At 38.0% G+C, this 24,862-nt stretch overlaps 1 protein-coding gene across 3 annotated transcripts; it reads right to left on the bottom strand.

Annotated features, from left to right (window-relative positions):
- Positions 1 to 3,095: 3,095 nt before the first annotated feature.
- On the bottom strand, positions 3,096 to 19,992 carry RAB5A (RAB5A, member RAS oncogene family). Of its 3 annotated transcripts, none has more exons than XM_053936860.1 (6): positions 19,761 to 19,992; positions 13,522 to 13,774; positions 10,076 to 10,227; positions 8,884 to 9,006; positions 6,968 to 7,061; positions 3,096 to 4,586 (listed from the first exon to the last, which is right to left on the bottom strand). In XM_053936860.1, exons 2-6 carry the CDS (start codon positions 13,682 to 13,684, stop codon positions 4,471 to 4,473), a joined length of 648 nt encoding a protein of 215 aa, XP_053792835.1. In that variant the 5' UTR covers positions 13,685 to 13,774; positions 19,761 to 19,992; the 3' UTR covers positions 3,096 to 4,470. The 3 variants fall into 3 exon arrangements, with proteins under 3 accessions (XP_053792835.1, XP_053792854.1, XP_053792843.1); XM_053936879.1 differs by lacking the exon at positions 19,761 to 19,992 and adding an exon at positions 19,638 to 19,660; XM_053936868.1 differs by lacking the exon at positions 19,761 to 19,992 and adding an exon at positions 19,198 to 19,454.
- Between the last annotated feature and the right edge of the window lie 4,870 nt (positions 19,993 to 24,862).

Raw genomic sequence — 24,862 nt, 5'->3', positions numbered from 1 at the left:
TCAAGCTCTGCTAACAAGTTAAGGTTTGAAGTTCATCAGAGGTACTTTAAACTTTTTATGATTAAAATCCACATTTCTGAACCACTGCTAAATACACATTTATTTAATCTAATACAATTAATTTTCCACCAAATGTACCACATCAAATAAGAAAATTCACGCAACATGAGCCTTGATTTTTCCCCAAGGAGTGTGTTCTTACAGAAGTATAGACACGTTTCTTCATCTCCAGATAAGCAACTAAAGAGGATGGTCAGGAGCAGGAGGTGGTGACATGGGCCATCTTCTTAATTTAGTTCCATATTGATAGGTAAGCTAAGTTTTGTTGATTCTTTTGCCCTCTCTCTGGTTTGCAGACAAGAAAGACTTAAATCCAAAAGGGACAAGATTTTACTCTTTCTTGCAGATTGTTCCACATGGGTTATCTTACGGCCTTGGTTAAGCTTACAGTTGGTGGTACTGCTCCAAGGGTTCAAAGGGTATTTTACACATTCTTCTAGCGCTCTACAGAAATCAGAGGAAGGAGGGGGAAACAAGCACAAGCAAACATACAGAGCACAACTTAAGGCATCTAAAATTTATAATTAATTAAAAAGGTGCATTCTTCAGTTTGGTATTTTGAATCACTTTCTGATTTAAGACAGAAGAAATCTGTCTTCACAGACTACACTTAGCTGTCTCCTACACTCGATGATGCCAATACTGCCCAAGAAACACAACTACTGTGTAAGCAATGCCAGCTCATACACCCCTTTTCAGAGGTCTATTCCACAGTCTAGCCAGATGATATTAAAAATACAATATAAATGAACACACTGCAGCCAGCTTTATGTCTAGAAAGCCACCACATCCCAAACAAGTTCCTTCTGCCTGGAATTGCTTTTGCCCTTATGCCAACACACTGGAGGGGATCAAACATCTCTCCTAACACAAGAAATGGTTTCCCAGGGCAGCCACAGAGGATCTCTAACGATACAGCACTTCGGTTCAGAGCCCTTTCCTTTATGCTCTGCGTTCAAATCTGACATGACCAGCCCCCTGCAGTGTTGCAATTTCTATTTTTAATTTTCAGATTTCAGGAATGTTGAGGGACAGGGAAAATACGTCTTCCTACTAAAGCCAAGAAATTAGTCCTCAACTTCCGACAATGACTAAGAATTCTTGCTCCCTTGGGTGCCTTAACCAAGTAAGAGATTTAAGGTAGCCTGTAAGTAAACAGTAAATTCTAATAATGTCCAAATTATTTTCAAGTACTAGAATTCGTAGGCTGCCAGAAACAGTCTGAGCTGAAACTTCTTGCTGAATTCATTCAGATACTTGAAAGCACATGTTCTCATAGGAGAAAAAGAATTTGAGAAAAACACAGAAGTTGCACCTTGACTGGCTTTTAAACAAGAGTGCATATTTTTCATATTAGACTGCACTTTAAGCTGAATTAAATGTCACCTAAGACTCCTCTTAAGACTTTATTTGCAGTCAAGAGATTAAGATTCCAGAACAGTCATCTAAGAATGGAAGGGGAAAAAATAGAAAACTTTGCTGTAAAACCAGAAACAGATTCAATGATGTACATATTGTTGCCTGTGAACTAGATTATTAACTATGATCTCAGGTTTTTTCCCAGTCCTTAACAAAATGTTGATACCGTAACAGCAGTATGTTTTAGAAGCCCAGTATGCTATAAATACTATTTCAACTTCAGATGATGCATGTGCAGTCTTACATAAAAATGGAGTCATGTCTCTCAAGAGCACAGCTCTTCTAATGTGAGAGAAAACACTTCAGAATGGTGGAAACATCAGCACTAACAAACCAGATTTGTAGAGGGATTCCTTGGGAACTACAAGGGCTCTTGGACATCACAGAGCACCAGCAAAAACAACATGTTACACCTTACCTCATACTGCACCTGTCCCTATCAATATTACTTGCCAGTTTCTTATTTTGGCTTCTAATGGGCTTTGAGGGGTTTTGGATTACCTGAAGTACTTGCACCAACTCTTAACACTCACTCATTATTTGAGAATGCATGAACGCTGTTCAACAAAACAGGACTTCATGTGTCAGTATTTAGTATCCCTCACTGGAGACAACTTAACTGACTCAAACACTATTAATCATCTGCAAGATAGAATACAGCTATTTCATTCCAATAAAGGTATTTTTTCAGAGTGACTCAAAAGGCAACCTGAAACAAAATCAGTGAAAATGTTCTAGGAACAATTATAGGCATAGTAAAAATGGAATTCCTAATAAGGAAACCAACAACCACAAAAAATCAACCTAATCCAGAACTGTCTCTTTGCAGTAACAATGAAGTAAATTCAAAGAAGACAGTTACGCTACTCCAATTCTAGCACACAAAGGTGACTCTGAAGAACTCAGTTTGAAGACAGAAAATTTTATCTAAGTTTTCATCCACAGTGAGACTTCAGAGCAAGAAAAAACCAACGCTTTCTGTGCAACAGGTCCAAGTCCCAGCTATAAATAGCTGCAAGAGAATGTGCTGGCATCAAGGTCTAAAGCCATGAAAATGCCTCCAAAATAGACAAAACCATGCCATCTAATCTGACTCAAATACACATCTGGCAGAAAAAAATAGACTCCAATTCATTTTGTGACAAACTGCAGGTGATGTTGGTGAAGAAGTGCTAAAGACTCTATCACCACTGGGTTTGAAAAAGACCACCAGACACCACCAGAGTTTGAAAAAGACACAAAAATGTACCCTATCAATTGCAAACCACAAGCTGCAGAAGAGACACAGTCAGCTCAGAGACACTGCAATGCAACAAGTCACCTTGTGAACAACTGGCAAAGACTGCATTAGCTGCAGGTTCAAGAGACAATATTACTATTTTGATCATATTTCTAAATGGACATGATAAGATACCCAATTACCTCAACATTTAAAGATTTATCATAGAGTAACTGGAGTGCCACAATATATATAGGACAAGCTTATATTTAGCTGTGCCATGAATTTATTGTAAGCATCTTAAATGCTGACCGATACAGTGAATCAGACTTCTTGTCTGGAACTGTACAAATGTGATAAAACCTCCTGAAACTCTCAATAAGAACCAGTAATCAAAAAATTTTTAAACCACTTTATTCAAACCTGAGCACCTCAATATAAAACTAAACACTGGTGAACTGTCATTTTTCTTGCTAAACCCAGATTACTGCAAATTTAAAATCTGCACAAGTAAGTTTCTATCAGTTCAACATTTAAATAGACTAATTCATCTCTTCTGACACACTTTGTAGATTTCATATAATGAAAATAACTAAAAGAATTAGTGCAATATACTGGACTGATCAAAATAAAATGTACTTTGGAAAACAAAGTTGCGAAGTTCATTACTGACAGACAGCAGTATTTATGTTACAGATACAGGAGCATCATTTATTACTGTTCTAGCCATAAAGGAAGAACTCAGAACCCCCTTTGATTAGAGAGGAAAAAAATTAGCTTTAAGTAACTGTACATTCTGTATACCTTTAAGCAACTCTTAAATATTACAGAAAGTATTAAACAAATGTAGACTACAATGCAGAGTACCTATTTACAGTACATTAATATCCAAATTTAAAATCAAGTTGGATGTACATAGTCGTTAGTGCACTATTTATTTTTTCCTTAGGGGAAAAACAAACTGTAATGGCCAGCAATGATCAGAAACAAGAAAGAAGTCACAGACACCGAGTTTGTTGTGGTTTTACTTGAAGAGCTCTTACAGTTTGTAGAGGACAAAAAACCCCATATCCTAAGTTGCAAAGTTGAATTTACTGGTCTGTACCCTCTGAAGAGATTAGAAATGAAGTTAGACTTGATTCATCACTAATTCATTAAGATAACTAACTGGGTTGATATAATTTACATACAGTGTACCAACTAAAACTCCACTTTCTGGCAAGCATAGGATTTCTTAAAATTGTTAATGCAAGTATTATTTGTAATAAAATTATTAACCTATGGAATGTATAACTAAACAGTGGATACCTGCAGAAACAACTGGTTGCATCAATACTGCAAATAAGTTTAAGTAATTTTTAGACCCTGTTTCTAAGGAGGTTTTAAAGCACAATTGAGAATTATGAAAAGACCCAATTTATTTATGATAACAGTGATCAGTATTGAGGCTACAGGAACTGGCCAATTAGGTCCACAGAAAGTAGTTCTTCTACACCCCTAATAATAACAACTGATTTTTAAAACCTTTCAGGTGAAGGAAGTTTATTCCACCTCCATCTCTCCTCTACTGCTGAAACATTACAGCCAGTGGTGAATACATGCATGTTAAAATTTTAGGTGAAAAGAAAACTCTGTATCATGAACTTGACTATTATCGTAAGTCTCTTCGCTGTTTGGAAGCTGTACTGGACCAGGTTAAGCACTCCAATTCCATGGTTATTAACAGTTAGGAAGCAGAAGAATATTCAGAACAGTTTAAAGCAACTGATCTTTTAGTTACTACAACATTGACTCTTGGGTGGTTGTGTGGGTTCAGTAAGGTCTACTCCTCTTCCTCTGGCAGAGCTGGCTCCTGCATTCTGTGGTTCATTCTTGGGCAATTTTTTTGCTGTAAGGTGAACAGGAAGTAAGAGTTAAACCTGAGATTTTACTAAGATTAAGTCACCTGAGTAAACAGAACAACACATTATAGGCATATCAGTATACTCTGTGTATAATCTGATTTGATTCGGTGCACTGGTAATGAAAAAAGTGAAGACACTTCTTAATGATTAGCTCCTTTATGATTTCCAGGAGTGAAATGCACTGGTAACTCGAGCAGTAAAATGTATCTGCACAGGTGTGCTATGCCAGTAAATGACAGTTCTTGTGGGAATCCACCCACACAGAACAGGCTTTAAGATCAAGATGTTAGTGCAAAAAGATACAGAAACATTGAAAAGGCACAAAACACAGACAGAAATGGGTCAAATAGTTCCCAGATATCCAGCCAGAATAAGTGTTTGCAAACAACATATAAAATGGCCCTCAACACCAGATCAAGCCACTCCTGTTTTTTTTTCAAGCTGTCTCTTCTCTCCAATTCTTATGAGTCAATTGACTGGTAATTTCTTTGTTGCCCTTGTAGCTACAAGGTTTCTCCTCAGTCTTAACACAAAAAATAAGGGTTAAAGCTGTCACCCTTCTGAGCAGTAGCTTCTCCTAGATTTTTCACCATTAGAGAATTGCTAAGTTCTACACAAAAGGTCTTCCATAGGCCTATCTTACCAGGGCCCAACAACTACCCTTGTTCTATAGTTTGGCTGAATAGTTTCACTCCAAATTACTTATGTCAGTTTTTAAAAGAACTTTTTCTAAAATGAATGAAACACAGCCAAAAAAACCTGCATCAACATGTTGTGATACCAGATAACCTCAGGGTGCTGGGCAAAAGGGTGAACCACTCTGAGGTCCCCTCCAACTTGGGCCGCTCTACAGTTCTGTGATAAAACCTAAGAATCCACACGGTACTAAGCTGCTGAGCCAGTACAAAGGGTCAATGCACCAGAAGAAAAATGTCTTCAGAGTAATGTTCTGGATTCTAGAACTGTATCTAGAACTGAATTAGCATTGGGTTTTTTTAACTGGAAGTTCTGAATGAGTGCTGAAGCAGTCAATTTACAAGCAGCTGCAGCTTGTATCCAACAATTCCTTCAGCATTCTCATTTTTCATTTTCTCTCAGCTTTAAGATCATATTTATACATGGTCCTGAGGATTGCATCCATATTTTGCAGACCATTCCAAATTACACGCAATACTTATAACCTCATCAGAAATTCCATTCAGAGTCTACTGCTGCACAGATCTTGTTCTGATGTACCGACAAAGTTGAATTTCACCCCACTGATGTAAAATTCTGACATGGCCAAAAACATTGTAGACAAAACACACAGTTACTAATTGGGCATTTTTTCCCTCAAATTTACATTGTAGGCTTCATTAAAATATGGAGACAAGAATTATTGTTGATGTATCCAACTTAAAAAAACATCAGATTTTGGGGATTTTTTTTTTTTCAACAGGAAGCAACCTGCACCATTAAACATAATTTTGAAATTTCACCAGAGTAGTACAATTTAGCATTTCTCTATCATTAAATGCAGGCCTATCTTGAACATTTATGAGAAAAATATACTTTCCTGTCAGACACAGACAGTGTCTGTGTCTATCCCCCTTTTTCAAGTATTTACAATTAATATGAAGCAAGTACTTTTATAAAGTGTTGCTATACTGATAATTTAATTTGCATCTGCTGGAAGTTCGAAAGACACCACAAATTACCTCCTGCTCTCCTGGCTTGGAAAGCAGAAGATTAAGACCTCTTTCAAAACATTTAATTTTAACATCAATGATTTTTTTGACAAAAAAGCAGGTTAGAGAGGTGCAACAGGCAAAACAGATTAAGTGAGGTTATTTGATGCTATACATTACTACTACCTACTAGCAAAGCATCTACTATAATTAAGGTTACTACTGAACAGATTAGTGGCCAGCCCAAAAATGAATTCTTTTTCCTCAGCTTTCAGAAGTTTATTAACAATTAAATACAATTCTGCATATCAGTGGAACACAGAAGTTCTTGGTTTATACTTAGTACTACATTAGCACTCAGTAATATGTTACTAATATGTACTTAGTAATATGTTAGCATCTTTACAGAAATCCCTAAGATTATGTTAAGTTAAAAATATATGAGTAGATTTACTTTTCACTTGCAGTGTCCTTTACTTATAACTTGGACACCGAATTTAAGCACACATTGCCATCTTTGGCACAGCTTTTGGATTTCAGATAGTTGCTTAAATAAAATTAAACAAATGAAAGGGAGTAAGAACACTTCAATGCCAAAAAAAATTTACACGTAAAACAGAGAGTTTAGGAGGAGTGCCATGGTCTGAATCTCATGAAAACCATTCCCTTTAAAGTTCTCATTTTGTTCATAGACTCACCAATTGCCATGAATATTTCATTTACGTTCATAGATGTTTTGGCAGACGTCTCCATGAACAATAGGCTGTTGTCATCTGCATAAGCCTGTGCTTCCTGAAAATTATAACAAGAATACAGTACTTCATAAGAAAAAAAAAAAGAAAACTCATACAATCATTACACACTGTACTTTTAATTGCTACAAAGGAACAATCTCTACAGCATTTTGAAAGAAAGACAGTTTGTAGACAAACACTCATCTGACAACGTTATATACCAGCTATGGCGAAGTTATTTCACCAATAAGTTCAACGACTAGAAGTGGAATCTTGAAGATCCCTACTAATCTTAAAAATATCCTGGTGGAAAAGTCTCAGGCAAAACTAAATAATAAATGAAAATATTTATGAAAGAGACAGCCCCAATGCAGAACATTAGCTCTGACAATAAGAACAAATAAGCTTCTGAAAGTGCCATCAAATGCCAGCAAGTCCATTATTACTCTGGAAAAAGGCAGTCTATGAATTATCTTGACTCTTTCAACCACTGAGGGAGATGGATCAGAAAAGTTTTATTAACCTGATACAAATTCACAGTTACAGCAAATAAGTGGCATTCAGTATTTTACCATGTTACCTCCCTTTTCAGTATTAATTTTAATCTGATATACTGCTCTTAAGAACCTTACTATTTTTGCCACTTATTAGTCAATTCAGCTGAGAATCTCCAGCTTATGGTTATGTAACTGCCTTTGCATTCAATAAGAAATCTGCGAAAAAACTGAACTACAGAACTCCTATGATGATGAGAATACAGCACTCTATAATTAAGTGACATTGTCTAAGATCTATGTAATTTATAGCTGAAACAACACATTAACAAATACTTAGAAATCTAATATGTGATTTGCAATGAGAAAGGCCTGTCAAGCCCACAAGGAGTCCATAAATAATCCACAGTAGCAAACCCCCTAACATTTGAAAAACATTGGGACTGTAATTGTTCAAAAAATAGTACAGCTAGGTCTACTTTGGTAGTTAAATGTGATTACATTATTGACTGCAGTCATGCATGAACTTTTTGTTAAATGTAACTATTTTTCATAAAACACCAAAGCCTCATGTTGACTGTCATGGAAGTATAAAATTAAAAAACTAGCAGAAAAACACCTAAACAACTGCTAACCTTATAATTCAACTCTCCATAGTTACAAAAGGATTCATTAATATATGCAGCTGTATCTCACTGACCCCAAACAGATTAAAAACTGTAAATTACTGTCTAATAAATACTATCTTAATTCAAATTCACTCAATCATGAATGGACCAAAACTACCTGCAGTTAGTTTAATTCAGCTTAAAGGCCATTTTCTGATGACTTGATTAAACTTTCTAGAAGATAAAATACACCAGTGAGAGCACAGATGTAATCACTAAATCAAAAGAAATGCCATGAAAAGCTCAATTAAAATTTCAACATTGCTTCAACAGTACAGCCTAAGCAAGTTAGACACATCAATCCGCTTTGTATCATATGATAATCAAAATTCTCTGGCTGACAAGGCAGACAGAACAGTTTGCACTGAGTTACCGCTATCTTATCCACTGAAACTCTAGTTACTGGTAATTTTGGGTAGAAAACAGAAAGAGGTCACATCAAAGAACAGATACTCAATTAGCCTTAAAGATACACAAATAAATTAATTATTCCTCAAAGTCAAATTAATTATTCCAAAAAGCCTAATCCTCCATATTACTTGTACAGAAATAGGTTTTTCGGTAGCATGTATAATTTAATTAGTCTCAGTTGACATTTATATTTAACAACATGACCTCCATAATAACTAGCTAGGCTATGTGTATAAGCTCCCCGTAGGTTTATTTACTATCTATTCAAACAAAATGCATTTTCTATGAACAAAAATTATGTACATACCTGGAAATCCACAGCTCTTTTGTTAGCTAGATCAGCTTTGTTTCCTGCTAAAGCTATTACAATGTTAGGACTTGCTTGTCGCTGAAGTTCTTTGACCCAATTTTTCGCTCTGGCAAAGGACTCCTGTTAATGATTATAAATGATGCAACTGAGTTTTATCATCCTTTTGTACTCACCTATTATCCCCATCTCTGTTATCTACACTTCAAGCACAAAATGCCAATGCAAGGCTGCTACCCTAGTCCAAAGGCACACTCCAAATTGCCAACTGAGCTTTTAAAATGAAACATTCCTACCTTAGTTCTCAACTGTGCTTAGCTGGAATAATGCTGAAGTAAATAGGTAAGAAGATCTTTGTGTAGACAGAGTAAGGAAAGAAGTGGTTAAGAGAGAAAACAGCAATTTCAGTTTCTCTGGAAGATTCAAGTGTATGAACAGCTACATTGAAAAGGCCACAAAATTACTTTTTAATTACTGAGCACTGTTCATTATGGTGCGTGATTTCTGTGGTTTTTTGGGAGTTTTGGGTTTTAAGTCTAATTTTATCAGAAAGTAGTGAAGCTTATCTCATCCAAGTTCAAATAAAAAGAAATCTAATGACCTTAGGTTTTGGTCTCAATAGATTGTGCTACCTTTCCAATCCTTAATCAAAATTTACAAAAATACAATATTAAAATAATGTCTTCACTATCAGAAATAAAGGTGCCACCAGCAATGCGATGACAGTAACAGCTCAAACTCCATGAACTGATTTAAGGGTGGGTTAGAAACACTTTTACAAGAGGATTTTTCCTCTTCCTTTCCCTCTTTTTATTACAAAAAAAACCCACCCCAAAACAAACATAAACAAAAAAAACCAAACCAAAAGTCAACAACAAAACCCCCAAAAAACAACAACAAACAGAAACCCAACTCTAGAAACAGTCTTTTAGCCAGAAAAGTTTAGAGACACAAATTGAAATTACACAGTGCGGTATGAAATGAGCAATCTGGCCCAGGAGAAGGCATCCCTGCCCATGGCAGGAGTGTTGAACTAGATGACCTTTAAAGGCTTCTTCCCATCCAAACCATTCTATGATTCTACAAAATTATTGATTTACACAAGTCAGTGAGAAAAAAATAAGTAAAGATTAGTGCAAGACTGATAACTTCCAAATCCCCCTTGTGCATCCCTACCTAATCCAGTACTTACCTCATTTGTAATGTCGTATACCACTATAGCTGCTTGTGCTCCTCTGTAGTACATGGGTGCTAAACTGTGGTACCGCTCTTGCCCAGCTGTATCCCAAATTTCAAATTTTACCGTTGTATCATCCAGACATACAGTCTGGGTTAGAAAAGCAGCTACAAAAAAGACAGAGGTGCTGAAACCAGAAGTTTGCTTGTATCTCTATATTCATATATAGTTATGCTCACAGAGATGCAAAACATTTCAAGCCTACTATTTAAATACAACAAGTTTGATGCAAGCATTAGCTGACAGTCTGTGACTCTGATGAACACAGAGAAGTTATTTAAACAACTGGATTTTCCTCAAGTTAAACATAAGAAAGCAAAAATTGGAAAGAATTCCCGTTTTCATTATAGTGAATCTGAGTAACCAGAAGCCTTCTCTTCCAGCCTCTAGACACAGTCTGTTGAAGAAGGATGTATACTAGAGTACCAGTAACAGCATCCCATCATGCTATAATACAACAGTTAAGATATTTTAATTCTACACATTTATATTACTTGAATAGCATCTTCAAAGTTTGATTTTCAGCTCCTAACAACTTCACCTTAGCTAAAAGGCCTGGAGGAAAGAAGCACTTCTTGTAAGTTCTTGTTCTCAAAGCAGCTGTATTTTTGACTTTGCAAGTGATCTCAAGAATTAATTTCAGCACAATTTCAACAGCCTGCAGTTTCAGGGAAATTTGCAGCCATTGCTACTACAGCTGAACACATTACCATAAATAATGGTCTTCCAGTTACAGAAAATACTAACTCATTCCAAGTCCTCAAACAGTTACTACTAGTAAAAGTTTTACATTCAGATTAAGGTACAATCAGAAGTATGGAGGTGAGTGCCCACAGCACAGAAACCAGTATTAAAAACTAAACTAAGGAAAGCTCACTACTTAGGTGAAACAGGAACTGTGATCACTAGGCACACTGATGGACTGTGGCCAATTTAAATCAAATGTCTGAAGAGACACTGACCCATAACACTTGCATACCTGGGATTTCATCCTGTCCTACATACTCTGCGACATCATAGTGTATGTATGAATCATTCCAAAACTGCTCTAACCTTCAACTCAACTCATTACAGAAACCAAAATGAAGCCAATCTTGCTCTGTAAAGGACATTGTAACTAGCATACAGAAATGTCCCTGTCTCAGCTGTAAGCAGCAGCTGCATGGTACTTAGCTGCTGGCTGGGGTTAAACCATGACCAGAAGCTGACTCCTTAAGTGGTCAGGTGCTCCTGCTTCAGGGGTATTAGCATCCATCACAGATGAGCAGGCAGGCTGGAGAAGGTAAAAGCTTTGATGTTCCAATGTTAAATCAACATAAATCTCTCTAAATGCTACATATCCGAACACTGGTAGAACAGGCTCCACTTGGCAGCTCCCTAAGCAGCCCAGAACCAAAACAGAGTGGAAAAACACCATACATCCTACACTAAACTAAGGGCTTCCTCCCCAGAACCAGCTCAATATTATATTTCTCCAAGGCAGAGACAAGATATTAAGCAAGCTGATTTTCAAGTTCTCACTACACTACATAAATGAAGGTATGTACTTGGAAAGAGAATTAAACAAGAAGTTTATTCTTTTCAATCCTCTTGTTTTTGTCAAAAATAACATTTCAACCACTTTAAAATGCCACTTAATTTCTGCAAAAAAGATAACTTTCTTTGACCTTGCCAAGGCCATAGTAAATTGACAATTAATCATCTGTTAATTATCTGAATGTCTATAATCTTTGACAGCCATACTTTTGTCTTAAGCAACTAACAGGCCTGGATACAGTCTGAAGTGGCAAAACCACACCAACACCATCCAACATGTCTGCCTTTAACTGCACTCCCTTTCAGATGTTTTTATCCAGATTCACAATGCACATAAGCCTCTCTTTGTTAAAAGGCCCTTCTGTATACAAAGAAAATTATGCCTTAGGCAACTACAAGCCACAGAGTTAGACAGCTTTCTCTATAGAAAACTTTTCTGAATCCCAACATTGCTGCATGTAATAGCTCTCAGTTGTATTATACAGAATTTCCTTGTTTCTATTTGATAGAGAAGAGGCACAAGTTACACTAAACCTTACATATCTGAACTTGAACTTGGTCTCTTGTTTAACCTTTGTTTAGATTTTGAACAGTGTAAGAGGGTTTCAGTTATTCCAAACACTAAAACAAGAAAAAACTAAATGGAGGTTAAATGAATTTGAGATCACTGAAATCAACAATGAATTTGACTTAATTTTAACTGTTTTTTTAAACTAAAAACCTTGTTGATATTGGAAAGTTAATTCACAACACATATTTGAGAATGCTCCCTGTATTACCACACAGCTGCTTATCAGAGCATACAGAAACTTTCATACCAACACCTATCCTCAAGCCATGACAAAATGCACAAAGCCAAAAGTGTGCATTAGTAAGACTGCTGAAGTAGAAAATATGTGGTTGTCTATTTATGCTGGCAGATAGAAAAAATATATTTAACAGCTAGAAATAGGGCAAAAGAAGAATGTAATGATATTCAGCTTGTATTTATTTTTGTAAGCTTTCCAGCGTTTTTACATTTCAACAACTGTTGGTGTGTGAAGACATACAGACCACTGAAAGGCCTTCACATAAATATTACAATGGAACAGGCTGAGTCAGGCTGACTCAAGCTGCAACAGCAACTACTGGAGAGTATTTACCAATTCACAAAATCCATACTTTGTAAAGTCTGCATGCTGTTAGGTAGTTTTAGGATACGTTTAAATTTATCCAAGGAGGAATAAAGCTCAAAGCAGAAACAATTCCAAAATACAATATAATTTAAGAAATCTGCCAAGGGGAAGAGTGTGATAAAATCTGTTTAAAAGTTAAACAGATTTTTTAAAATTCTGGTAGCCAGTACCTGTTTAGTTTGAAATCACAAAATGGAAAAACAGCACAATAAATTCTGTGATTACTAACAGAAATATTTCCAGAAATGTAGCAAGTTCTCCAAAATCAAAGTCAGAATGCATAAGAGACAAACACAAGCTTTATGGAAGATGCAATGCTATGGTTTTTTCTTCACAGAAATTAGCTTTTACTTTCATAGAAGCTTGTAATTCTTACTAAGCAGTTATTTCATACATTAAGCATGCAGCACATTTAAAAGAGCCACACCCACTTACAAACAAAATGTAACATTTAGCCCGGGTTTCAAAACTATGCAGTTCAAGAACACATTTACTACCTCCACTTGTTTAACTCAGAAATTATGTTTGTGTTTAACTCAGAAAGTTATAGTTCTCAATTACAGACAGAGGACTCATATTTGATCCTTGCTGTCAGTGACCCACTCTAGAAATGCTGTTACATTAAAGATTTTCAAGGGCAAGGACAATATAAGCACAACACGAAACAAACTAACAGGGTAGTTTTCTCACCTCCAATCGTACTTTCTTGAAATTCATGAAACTGTCCTTTTACAAAACGAAGCACCAAACTTGATTTGCCAACTGCAGACTCTCCTAAAAGTACTAGTTTGAATTGGCAAATTTTATTTCCAGCATTTGGCCCGTTGGGCCTTGTTGCTCCTCGATTAGCCATGTCCAAATTAGAAAGCAGTCCTTTGTTTCAATAGCTTTTGAAATCAAGTTCCACTGAGATCTCAATCCTGGTTCTTCTGCCAGTAACAACCTATTTTGTGAAAAGACAGTGGGTGCATTAGATTTAGAAACCAAGTAAGAAAAGCCTCATTCACCAATGCAGTATAATATACGTTACTTCACCTAGTATTTACCAAAGTCAACAGTCCAGACTACAAGTACCATCATTGGTAAGTTGTTAATGTATCATAAATTCTAGCTATAGCTGACAAGTTATCTTCTTCAACACCTCATCTTCCCATCACAGCTTCAAATTAGCACATTAAAATCCAATCATGCTGCTTCTTGCAAGACCTCAGTCTCCGGTTATTTCTTAACAAATCAAGATTGATGTCTAACACAATAGATTCAGACTTTCAAGTTGCCAGTAAAATAACAAATGACAAGCAGGAATAACTTTTCATAATTATGCTATTGCAATATTCCAAAGTCTTGAGCACTGCTCAAGGATGCTAAAAAACTGAGCAATTTGGGAAAACTCAAATACCACAGTACCTTCTTTTCAAGTGTAGTTCATCAATTCACTTCTATCCCATCTATCAAACACAATTTCCTTACATACAAGTACGGATCTTCACACACAAACTATTAATACTCTCTCTAATTAACAACTGTACTGAGAAGCAAAAGTGAAGCCTTCCATATGAAAACCAATTGACCAGTAAGAATTCCAGACCACTTTGCACAATCACCAGAGAAGTACCATACGATGATAAATTTCTATTTCCAATACTTACACATATCCTAGACCAGTATTAACAACAGAGATTTTGGCAAGAACAAGTATGAACAGCGTATTGCTTAGTCTGCTTACGCTTCTTTCCAGCTGCTTAAAAAAAACCCCACCCACAGTACTTATATAGAAAGGGAAGCCTTTACACTCTGCTGGTACCACTTCTGACCCTAATATTTATGCTTTTACACACTTAACAGTAGATACAAAACAAAAGACCTCTCAAAATTAGTTCATAATGTTGTCCTATTCCAGCTGATCATTTATCTGAATTAAGCAGACTTTGCAGGGATACAGATTTTCTAACATCTAGGATGCGAGTTAGGTTAGAGTACATGCTCCTGGTGCAAAAAATGGCTTTAATTAATATATTGCAAAAAAGTAAGCAAACATAATAGTTTCAAACTACTTCCTGTTCATTATTCTTTGTGATAAAGCAACTACATTTTAAACCAAGCAGTAGTCTTTAGCCATCTTTCTATTTCAAACCCCTCAGCATATAGATTAGGCACTTGAGCATTTCAAGTTTGCTACAGGCCTAGCTCAGATGCTAAGCCCACCTTCTCCTTCCTAACTCTGCCCTTCCCTCAACCCAAGTCCTGAAGAACCTTCTTTCCTGGAAAGTGCTTCAGCAGTCTAGTAGAACCCTACCCTTCAGTAAGATACTCCCTCTTACAAACTAATATTCATGGAGCAAATGAGAACAACAATCTTAGCATTATTTACGGAAAAACCTAACAGCTGAAAAACAGATACTTCACTTCTCATTGTAAACAGAATATAGGTCTTAAAAAATATTTTCAGCATCTTAGAGGCACTTTTATTTGCTCATGTTCCTCCTTTTCTCATATCAATCAAAATAATTTACATCCTTTGAGGTAGGATATAACGATTTTGCCCGAATTTGTGTTCCATTTGACTATTACATCACACTTAAAAATATGTATTTTTTAAATTTCAGTTGTACAACATAATCTATCAACTATTACCTTTTAGCTATATATTCTTAGAAACATGTGAAAGCATTCCACAATGAAAGGATGAAGCAAAAAAGCCCCTGCAAATCCTACCATAATTGTTATTAACTACCACATTAATTCTATACTACAATTCTTATTCATTAAACTAATTTTGGTGAAGTATTTCAGAATACAGGAATGGCTCCAGTTATTTTAAAAATACCAGACCTTTCATCCTTACATCATAAACAGTGATTTTGCACTATCAGTGTGTTGGTTCTCAGGCAAGACTCTTCTCCCCTCCATGCTGTGGAAATATGCTTCAGAAGTTGTGGAGTGATTTGAATAAAAATGGATCAGTGACAACAGTTAATTTCTCCCTAATTGTACTACAATATAGAATGCAGCAAGGCATAACCAAAATATAGGTGTTTCAGAATACTGTTAGCCATTTGTTTATCTTTTCTTTTGGAAAAGTAATGAAGACTTTAAAATGAAAAAAATCCCATCTGTTTGCTGTAGCATTACAGTGTGTTTGGACAACCATGAAATAATAGAAAACCCTTTAATCTTAATATGCCCCTTATTTTTCCAGACTCTGCAGCATTCAAAGAAACATAAGGACAACATCCAATGACTGTGTGACTTAGTACTCCTGGGAGCAAGTGACTTCTAGATGACTTCTAGACACAGTGAGGAAATCAAGCCACTGCACAAGTTACTCCCTATGACTGCTTTTTTGCTTGCTGTTTCCCATACTGAGAGCAAAAGGAGGTATGAGAAAAAAATATTTAACTTGCATAATATTTATCAATTTCACCTGAGCATTTACGGCTGGTTGTTATTTCAGATTTTTATCACTCACAAAACAGTAATTACTACCCCCTGCAAAACTACTTCAGAACACAAAGCTGACATAGATTGTGAATAAAAATATCTAGTTCAATTTTTATAGATGCCCAAGCTACAGAAGCTGTAGTTATCAGAGAACTTTAAAGTTTACATTCTTACAGCATCCCTCCCCTGAAATCATTCTAGACAGTCAGATACCATGTACAAAAATAACTATCTCTCAAGCTGATAGCAGACCACAGTACCTGATAGGAAGGCCATCTAAGAAACATACTGCAAACCTCATTCATTCAACAGTCACTTCAATACATCTAATAAATTAATAATGAAACCTACTAGTCATACCACCCACTTTTCAACAGCTCAGGATAAAAGAAAATGCAAGACTGAAAACCTGATAGAGCACATCCAGATGATTGTGACATATTAATAAAAGTCACTAACACCTTCTCTAAGTGTATATGGAAATCATCATCTTTTGAAGTTTCAGATGACACCAAAACTCTGTAGTTGAATTTCACAACATGGCAGCATACACAAAAAGCAAGGGAAGTACCTGCTTAATCTGAAGAGAAGCAGTACTGTGGTTTGACACAGCTACTGCAGAATGGTTTTGGGCTGTTCTTTTCACATCTGTGAGCTGAGCACACAGTGCCTCACAAAGATTCAGAAGAAGTTTTCAATGCTACAGTCCCCCATGCACACTCCAAGTCTCGGGTCGCTTCGTTCTACTACTTCTCTAATTCATCAGTAAAATACAAACCTGGAGAACCTGGGAGGAATAGTACATTCAGTACCCTACACATACACTGCAAACTCAGCTCTGGAGAAAACTTCCTGGGAAAAAATCCACTAATATGGCTCCCCTTCTCCTCCCCTTCCAATTTTGTATGCAATGTAATCAATATGTTTGGACTATGTAAAGGAAGAAAACTCGGGTAAGACATTTTCATTCACCTACATAAAGGCAAGTACACAACTATTTGACTTGAAACAAGCTCTTAAACTGATACATATGGGAGTTATGGGAGTGATCTACTAATATAAAAATCTGCTAAAGAAAACACTTTATGTGGGAAATGGATTTGTAGAGTTCTTAGGGTTTGACAGAAGGGTTTTCTTTGGAGAAACAGAACTATGAAAGATGCATTGTATTGGGACCCACGAGGGGTAGTTTTAGATGATTGGCTTTAAGGGATCCTCAGCATGGCATGGCAAAAATCTGACAGGCCAAGAAACACTTACGGTGTATTATAATTAGGAAATAGTCAGATTCTGATTGTGATGGCATGAATTATAATATCTGTATTGTCTCACCCTTTTCGTGAGACTGAAAATGGAATGAAAGTTTTTAAAATGCCTCTCAGTTGCCCCATCTCTGGGTCAGGAAAAGGGTATTGTCCAACAAATATAAAATTTTTTGAGATAGATGGCTTCACATGGATGGAAATGAGGGAGATTTTCTTACTTTTATGGAGTTTAACATAAAAACTCAATTTTGCAGTCTTGGGCAGTACAAATACATAGGTTACTCTGCTAAGCAGGAACTTTCCCTCTTCTGAATGTGCCCCCAATGACAGAGCAGGTCCATGCTGAAATGCCAGAACACAAAGCCTGGAGTATATTATTAGCTAAGTAGTCCTGGTAATTCCACCAACTAATTTACTGTATGCTGGGTATTCTCCTCACTCCAGAAGAGAAATTTGTATGCTGTTGGATAGTCTGAGTTTTATTTATTAAAGAGTACTAAGTATTTTAACAGATCAAACACAAATCTTATTATGCTTGAGTCTCTGTACAAAATATGAATAGTCCCAGCCAACACCTACAAATTCTTAATTTAATGGCATAATTCAGTCACTGGACTATTTTCAACCACAAGACAGCTAATACAGAAGTATCAAAGTAACACTGGTGACAAAAGCCAGCCTACTGAATAGATTAAGACAGTGAGCACTGTTCCTACAACTAACGTGATTAAGTGTATTATCAAATAGAATGGCCACATGAAAAAATTCACGATAAATTTAAAACTGGAACATTCCACCACTTTTATAGCTCATAGCAAACAACACTGTTTCTTACTAATAAACTTTTGTATGCTGCATAACGGATATAGAGCATACAATGCTGAGGCTGCAACTATTATCTACTTTAAATTTCTTCATACTGGACTTTCTTGAATGTTTTAAAAGTCATTAACTAAAAAGCCTTATATATTAGCCACTTCTACTAACTGAATTTTCCTTCTAGGTTCAGCAGAATTAGTGTGATACCTTACTGCAGTGTTCAAGACAGTGACAACCAGCAAAATGCTTGTCATATGTAAGCCAGTTTATATTGAAACATAATTAGACTGTAAGTCAAACAAGTGCATCAACAAAGTTGCTGCAAAAAAATCATAGCCCTACAATTAAAAGTAATAGCCATCTCAAAGGCTCATCTGAATGATGAATGGTACCAATTGCTTTCAGATAAACTGGTTTATCATACAGGAAATGTAAGTGATGACTACAATACCATTGTCTCTAGCTAGCTCACTTCAGCCAACATCTACCTCTTCCTGACATTTCTCATTATGGAAGAACAATACCTACATGCAATCTGTAGGTAAGCATGACTATAACTCTGAACAGACACTATAAAACTGGAAAAAATAAAAAATACTACGATTTTTACTTTGTCAGAACGTTACATGAAAGAAAAAGATTAATTTCAGCTGCTTAATTAGCTGTTTAGCCTCGTATTACCATCCTCAAATTCTTAAAGAGGTATAAGATAGAAAAAAAAAAAAAATCATTAAAAATACCGAGGGCCAAACATGGCCCTGTTTGGAACATTTTGATAGTTCTTATGCAATTCAGCTCTTCTCTAAAACATAAAAAGCTTAGGTTTGTTCCTCCACCCTACCCCAGCTTTGTGTCTAGTTCCAATTCCGTGCGATGCAGAAGATACCCAGCATACTAGGCCTCTTGCGATCCCCCCGATGGCGACGCATTGTCGGGAGCATTTTACTTCCCACCTAGTTCACCGTCCTTCTTCCAGACGCAAGCGAAAGGGAAAGCGAGGGACCCATCACCCAACCTCCCCTTCCATATCTCACAAGCAACTCGAGGGGCACAGCCCTCACGGCCGGCCCCAGGCAGCGATACCTCTCTGCAGGAGCGCCCGCACGCAGGGGAGGATCCCCGCTCTCCCGGGCCCAGCCCCTCCAACCCCCGCCGCCACCTCCCCTCCCCCGCGGCTCCCTTCCAGGCACAGGAATAAGGGGAAGTGGGAAAACCGGGGGCGCCATTTTGAGCCGGGAAGGGAGAGAGCAGCGTCCCCTCTGCGCACGCCGGGCTGCCCACCTCGGCCACCCGTAGCGCGGCACGACGCTCCCGCAGCGCCGGGGGAGCGGCTGCCGGCAGCAGCCCGGACAAGGCGCGTCTCGCCGCCGCCGGAGCCCCCCCGCGCCGCCACCGCCTCCTCACCTGGCCGGGGTGGGGGAGCCGGGGCGGCGGCGCAGCGATGTCCGTCCGTCGGGCGCGTCGGTCGGGGCTGGCGGGCGCGCCGGGGCAGGGTGGGCGGAGGAGGGGTAAAAGGGGAGGCGGCTCCTCGGTGGGGGCGAGGGGCGGGGGCGCAGCCGTGCCTCACCCAGCCCCGCCGCCGACTTCCGCCGCCGCCTCTGCCCCGACCAAAACACACTCACACACACACAACACGCACTTCCGCCGCTGCCACGTCACGCCCGTACGCGCCGTGCCCTTCCGGTTCGCCCGCGCCAGTGGTCACGTGGCTCCCTTTCTTTCCCACCTTTTCCCTCCTCCTTTTGTTCCCGCTCCCTTCCTCCTGCCGGCCGCTGCCACGGCGGCCGAGCCGCACTGGGCTGTAGGGTGTTCCCTGTCTCCCGCTTCTCCCCAGCGCCCGGGGGAAGAGTCCCTGGGAGCGACCCGCGCGTTTTCCATCTTCCATTTAGGGTGGGGGTGGTGAGGCACTAGAATGGGTTGCTCAGGGAAGTTCAGGATGCCCCATCCCTGACAGTTTTCAAGGCCAGGCTGGGTGGGGCTCTGAGCAACCTGCTGGAGTAGGAGGTGTCCCTGCTCAAGGCAGGGGAGTTGGGACAGGATGAGCTTTAAGGTTCCTCCCACCCCAAACTATTCTGTGATTCTCCGCTGCATTGCAACCTGGGGAGGCCACTGAGGAGCGCGGGATGGGAGCTGGGTATCACACACACAGACAAGTCCTGGTTTAATCCTTCAAAAGATCCAGTTCCTAAAGTTATTAGTCAAATGAGTTGAAAGGAGGAACTACATAGGAAAACCTGAATTGCCATCGGGAATTTGCCTTTTTTGAAGAGTCACTGATAAAGCCCAGAACAAGTCTTGATTGCTTCATAGCACAAAGCATGACCTTGTGAGAGAGCAGCTTAAAGGCCAGTTGGCCACAGGCTGTAAGTGCATCGTAGGGAAACAGAACAATCACGATAAGTGTTTCTTCAGTATAGCAGCTTTAACAAGGTCTAAGAGTTGGCATTTTAAAGAAACAAACAAATAAACAGGTAAGACTTTTAGTAAGTGTATCATAATGGTATTTGGTAATTGGTACAATTTAATGAAGATTGTTTAGATACTCCATCACAGGAAATAATCAAGTTGATGTTGTTGCATTCTCAAAATATATTTCTTTTATTTCAACCACATATATTTAAATGAAGCAAAAATCAAGTTATGTAAAGCCTGTGGTCAGTGTTATGCTACTTTCCCCTTCCTTAGTATCACATATAAATACTTGAACATACTGAAGTGAATGGAGTGAAAACAGATTGTTTTTTTAGTCTTCATCAGTTCTTTTCCATACACTTTTCCATTGGTACCTGTTTGGTCTCAATTTCCCCTTTCTACTTTACTAAGTTGATCACTTACATAAGTGCTTTGTGAAAGGCCAATATGTAACTTAAAAAAAAACAAAAGTCTTTGTATTCACCAGTGATGTAGAATGCCAGACTAGCTCCAGAGAAACATGTTTGTTTAAGTAAAGTATACAAACTTTTTTGAGCTGTGAGTTTGCTAAATGTTTGTAAGAGTTGTCCTTTAAATCATGTAATCATGCCCTAATACGCTGCTTATTTGCCATAACCCTCTGACTGGTCTCAATATGTTCAACTGGATTGCAGGATTTGCTGAGCAAACAGCAGATTCCTGATAACCAAATGTGTTTACTACACACTTGACATGCATGCATTGCAGCACCAGACAGCATCCAGTCAACCTGGCAGCTGCTCACTCACTCACTCATTCACTCACTCATTCACCTCCCTACAGTAAGACAGAGAACACAACAGGAAGAACAAAAGCAGGAAAACTTGTGTGTTAAAATAAAGACAGTGTAATAGATGAAGTGGAAAGTGGCAGTGAAAAGGCAATACAAAGGAAATAGCTGGCTACCTCCCATAAACAGGCCAGTGTCAGCCAGTCTCCAAGCAGCAGCCACCTTGGAAGACATCTCCTTTGCCGACCTCCACTTTCTGTTGCTGAGCGTAATGCTGTGTGAGATGGAATATCCCTTTGATCAATTTGGGTCGGCTGTCCTGGCTGTATTGCACTCCCACATTTCTGGACCATCAGCAGCATTTCTTCCTGGGTGGGGCTGATGACAAAGTGGGGAAAAAGAGAAAATCCTCACCCTCTGCAAGCACTATTCAGCAGTAGCTGAAGTATTGCTGTGTTATCAACAGTAGTTTAGTCACAAATCCACAACACAGCACCATTCAGGCTGCTATGAAGAAAATTAACTCCACCTCAGCCAGACACAATTTTTGTGGAAAAATATCACACTGAATCTTTGGAATTACTTGAACTAAATTCAATTTAGAGATTAAACACATCATACATGACATTTCGTGTTTCACTTAATCATTATCAAACAAAGGACCATACTATTCCATGTGTAAGAATCATTATCTATGCATCCAATATAAATTCAATACATAAAATTGAAATAATCTTTCACATTATCAGATGTATCTGAAGTTCAAGGCTAAATGGAATTTTTGATGCAGGAATTCTATTCATATGATATAGTTGCTGTTAGGAAGCCTGTTTTGCATGCAGGAGGTTCCTGCTGGCTAACTTAACTGACTGCAGGGCAGAGCTGTAGCACATCTTTCTCACTTTGTGAAATGCCCAAATTGTTCACAGCTGGTTGATGCTGACAGAGTAGGACAGCAAACGCCAAAGGTTCACTGTGAATGTGTGAAATAGAGGCATGAGAGAATGTGGCAGTAATCAAACGACCAAGTTCCAGTTACTATATTTCAGGCTTGACAGGTGTCTGTGAGTTCTAGTGGTGAAGACAAGCTTCTTCTCTTGTCTGCACAAAAAGATGTTGAAGGAAAGCTCTGAAATCACACAGATAGCCCCCACCTGTGGTCATGTTTTCATATTTTATTTCATCGTGGTTCATATATCATATACCAAAAGTGAAACTGCTGGGTGATATTAACAAATTTATGTTAGTGGGTCATGGTTTCACCAGGTGGTTTTCCATCTATTTTAGCATTTCTCTGCAGAGTTTTAATATTATGTTCTGCTCAGCCTTTTTGTGTTTAAATTTAAGTGGAAGTCTACTTTAGAGAATGTGCAGAATCTCTTTATTGTGTTTGAACTTCCCCGTTTTTTTTTTCTATAATATTCTTTTTTTCTGTCTTCTATCTCTACTTGTGTACATTTTCTCTGTACCTACATTGGCTTGGGTATAACATACAGAAAGTGTGCAGCACATAGAAAACAGTAATTTCCTATCAGTAAATTAATTGAATAGAAACCCATGAAAGCAACCAGGCAGTAACAGCAAAGTGCATCGGCATGGCTGATGAAATTCAGATGTTTCACAACATTTGTAGTGTTTTACACAGAATCCTTTGGCCTTCAGAGACCTTCAGGAACCTACAAACTTTGTGCTTTGACTCTGGTTTATGCCAGCACCATAGTCAGAGTGAGAGCTGTGTTGCAGAACATGGGTGCTTGTGCTTCATAAAGAAAGTAAACGCAGGGTTTTAGATAGTTTCCATTCCTCTGTTTTAGTCTAAACAACACAGGAAAAGGCATTAGCCTGTGGGAATTGGATGTCAGAAACTAGTGAAATGTCAAGTACTGTTGAGGAAAAAAAGTGCTGCTGTGGAATGGAAAATTTTGTTCAACTTTTTCCAAACAGCTTTCTCTAGAGATCCTACTTTTGATGTAGGAGATGACAAATTCATGCTTAATTAAAGTTTTAATCTTTTTTTCCCTAAAATTGAGTTCAATTGGTTTTTGTTAATGCATCATCTTATCTTTAAAATTACAGGTCCTTCCCACTCCACAAATATTCTTTCTGTGGCCAAAATAACTTTCAGTATAAGAAAGAATGAATATGACACTGATACCAGAATGAGAAGAATTATAGGAAAGAATGTATATTGTCAGTAGGTTTTCAAACTGGTTTATAGGGACCAACCTTTCTGCAAAAAAGGAAAGAAGCACAGAGACAAAAAAGAAAAAAAAAAAAAAAAAAAAAAAGAAGGCTGAGGACTTCTGCTCTACTTGTTTCTGCAACAGGCACTCTTTTTACATATCCAAGTCCTATTTTTATGCCTTTGACACAACCCACTCCATTGGGGCTGAGTGGATGGTTTCAATTAGCAAGTGTGGCCATCTACTGGGGAAAAAACAAGGTAAAAATAAATCAGCAATGCACAGAATGTATAAAAATGATATCACCTTGAGCACAGGTAGAGAGCCATCTAGAAATACAACAAATACAAAGACAAAAATTCCATTTCCTGAATTTTATCCTGGGATAAAAAAGTCCCAGTTTCCTGTACCCTATAATTTTTTACATTACTGTACTTTGCTCTTCCTCTCTATAAATAGATCTCCCTTCTGACAACTTTACTAGACAGAAGTTCAGCCTTACAGATTAATGGATCACAAGGCAAGACATAACCAATAATTTATTAAACTACCAAAAATTATTGCTTTATTTTGCAGAAACACTCTAAACTTGAGGCAACAACAAATATGATTGAAATATGAAAAGAACTGAACACACTAAGACTTTATGAAAGCTTCTTTAGTTCCCAAGTGGACATGGATGTTCCATACTAGGGGTGTGATGCAGCCACGTTTACAGTAGAAAAACACATAACTTCTTTTGAAAAAGGGCACCTGCATTGCCACAGCTAGATCACAGTTGATGCTATACATGATGCTTCTTGCCTGGAGAAGATCAAGATACATTTGTATGTGCTGGAAGTTCATGGATCATGGCACTGACAAGTACTGTTGGTGACTTGGACAGCCAGAGCACATCATTAGACAGCAGTGGCTGCCTGAGCCTCTCACCTTCCATTTGTAGAAAAGGAATTTAGTTTTAATCAAGTCCTTACCAAATGAATGTTAGAGCAGAGAATAAAATGGTGACACATGGTAATGTTTGATCAATTACGATTAAGGTCTGTGTATTTATCTAAATTTGGTTTTGCCATCGAAGGACTATGGAGAATGGAGCAGGATGTGATTGAGATATTTTGCTGGGAAGAACAGGATAGTTTGCT

The sequence above is a fragment of the Vidua chalybeata genome, chromosome 1 (genome assembly GCF_026979565.1).
Source record: "Vidua chalybeata isolate OUT-0048 chromosome 1, bVidCha1 merged haplotype, whole genome shotgun sequence".
In the NCBI taxonomy this organism is placed as follows: Eukaryota; Metazoa; Chordata; class Aves; order Passeriformes; family Viduidae; genus Vidua; species Vidua chalybeata.
This window is presented reverse-complemented; position numbering and strand designations above follow the sequence as displayed.

What these genes read in the sequence shown, in the direction of transcription:
- RAB5A (XM_053936860.1), bottom strand. Translation starts at nt 13,684, where the DNA reads ATGGCTAATCGAGGAGCAACAAGGCCCAACGGGCCAAATGCTGGAAAT. An exon ending in AAAGAGCTGTGGATTTCCAG is followed by an intron (nt 7,062 to 8,883) that starts GTATGTACATAA and finishes TATAATTTTCAG; the next exon opens with GAAGCACAGGCTTATGCAGA. An exon ending in TGAAATATTCATGGCAATTG is followed by an intron (nt 4,587 to 6,967) that starts GTGAGTCTATGA and finishes TTCACCTTACAG; the next exon opens with CAAAAAAATTGCCCAAGAAT.